The sequence below is a fragment of the Haliaeetus leucocephalus genome, unplaced genomic scaffold, assembly GCF_000737465.1.
Source record: "Haliaeetus leucocephalus isolate CR32 unplaced genomic scaffold, Haliaeetus_leucocephalus-4.0 Scaffold214, whole genome shotgun sequence".
In the NCBI taxonomy this organism is placed as follows: domain Eukaryota; kingdom Metazoa; phylum Chordata; class Aves; order Accipitriformes; family Accipitridae; genus Haliaeetus; species Haliaeetus leucocephalus.
Genome location: NW_010972650.1, coordinates 874,847 through 875,792, shown reverse-complemented (window position 1 = coordinate 875,792; position 946 = coordinate 874,847). Strand labels below are relative to the sequence as shown.

The 946-nt window shown below is 69.2% G+C and overlaps 1 protein-coding gene across 1 annotated transcript in view; it reads right to left on the bottom strand.

Annotated features, from left to right (window-relative positions):
- Positions 1–946, bottom strand: part of PRPH (peripherin) — a 13,367-nt gene that overhangs the window by 1,601 nt on the left and 10,820 nt on the right. The window contains exons 2-4 of the mRNA XM_010566581.1: positions 674–737; positions 368–428; positions 29–124 (exon numbers count right to left, since the gene is read on the bottom strand). Of these exons, the coding sequence (XP_010564883.1) occupies positions 29–124; positions 368–428; positions 674–737 (221 nt within the window). The remainder of the gene's footprint in view (positions 1–28; positions 125–367; positions 429–673; positions 738–946) is intronic.

Sequence of the window (946 nt, the reverse complement as noted above, 5' to 3'; positions counted from 1 at the left end):
CCCCACTCCACCCACCCCGGCCCCCCACCTCCTCATGCAGCTTCTTGAGAAAGCCGATTTCGTCCATCAGCAGCTCGACCTTGCGCTCCAGCTCCAGGCGGGACAGCGTGGCATCGTCCACGTCCTGCGGGGAGAGGCCGGGCTGAGCTGTGGGACAGCTCGGAGGGGACAGGACCCCCCCCCCGGACCCCCCTGGTGTGGTGCAGGATGGGGAGCACTGGGCATCACTGGAGCCGTCGCATGAGTGGGCTGCCGGGTCAGGAGCCGTGCGTAGGGCAGGGTCATCACTGGTGTGCACTGTACTGGGGGGGACGTGGTAATGGGGACTGTACGGGGTGGGGGGACGGACCCCCCCCAGCCCCCTCACCTTGCGGAACAGCACCAGGCTCTTCTCTGCATCCTCCCGTTTCTGCGTCTCATCCTCCAGCCTGGGAAGAACGGGGATGAGAAGGAGGTGGGGGACAGGGTGCAGACCCCCTCCTCATGCCTCCTGCTGCCTGGGGCCCCCCTGCCCTGCCGCAGCCCCCCCTTCCCACTGCAGGCACACAGGGATGGAGGAGGAGGAGGAAGAGAAGCCCCCCAAGCCTGAGCCACCCCCACAGGCCTGGCCTCAGCCCCGGGAAGGGACAGCCCTGGGGTGTCCCTGTCCCTGCACAGCCAGGGCAGGACCAGCCCCTCCCGCAGGACCCCAACATCCTGGGGGACCCCCCCCCGAGCCCCATCACACCACCCCGGGGCTGTGGGGCCATGACCCCACTGCAGCTCCCCCAGGACCCCTCACTGCGCCATGGTCCTCCCAGGGGGGAGGTCCAGCCCTGCTCCAGTCCCATCTCCCCCCTCAATGCTCGTCCCAGTCCACTCCCAGTGCCCCCACCCTGCAATGCCCCTCCCAGTGCCCCGCCCTTCCGCAAAGCTCTGCTCTCCCAGTCCCCACCCTGGGACCCCA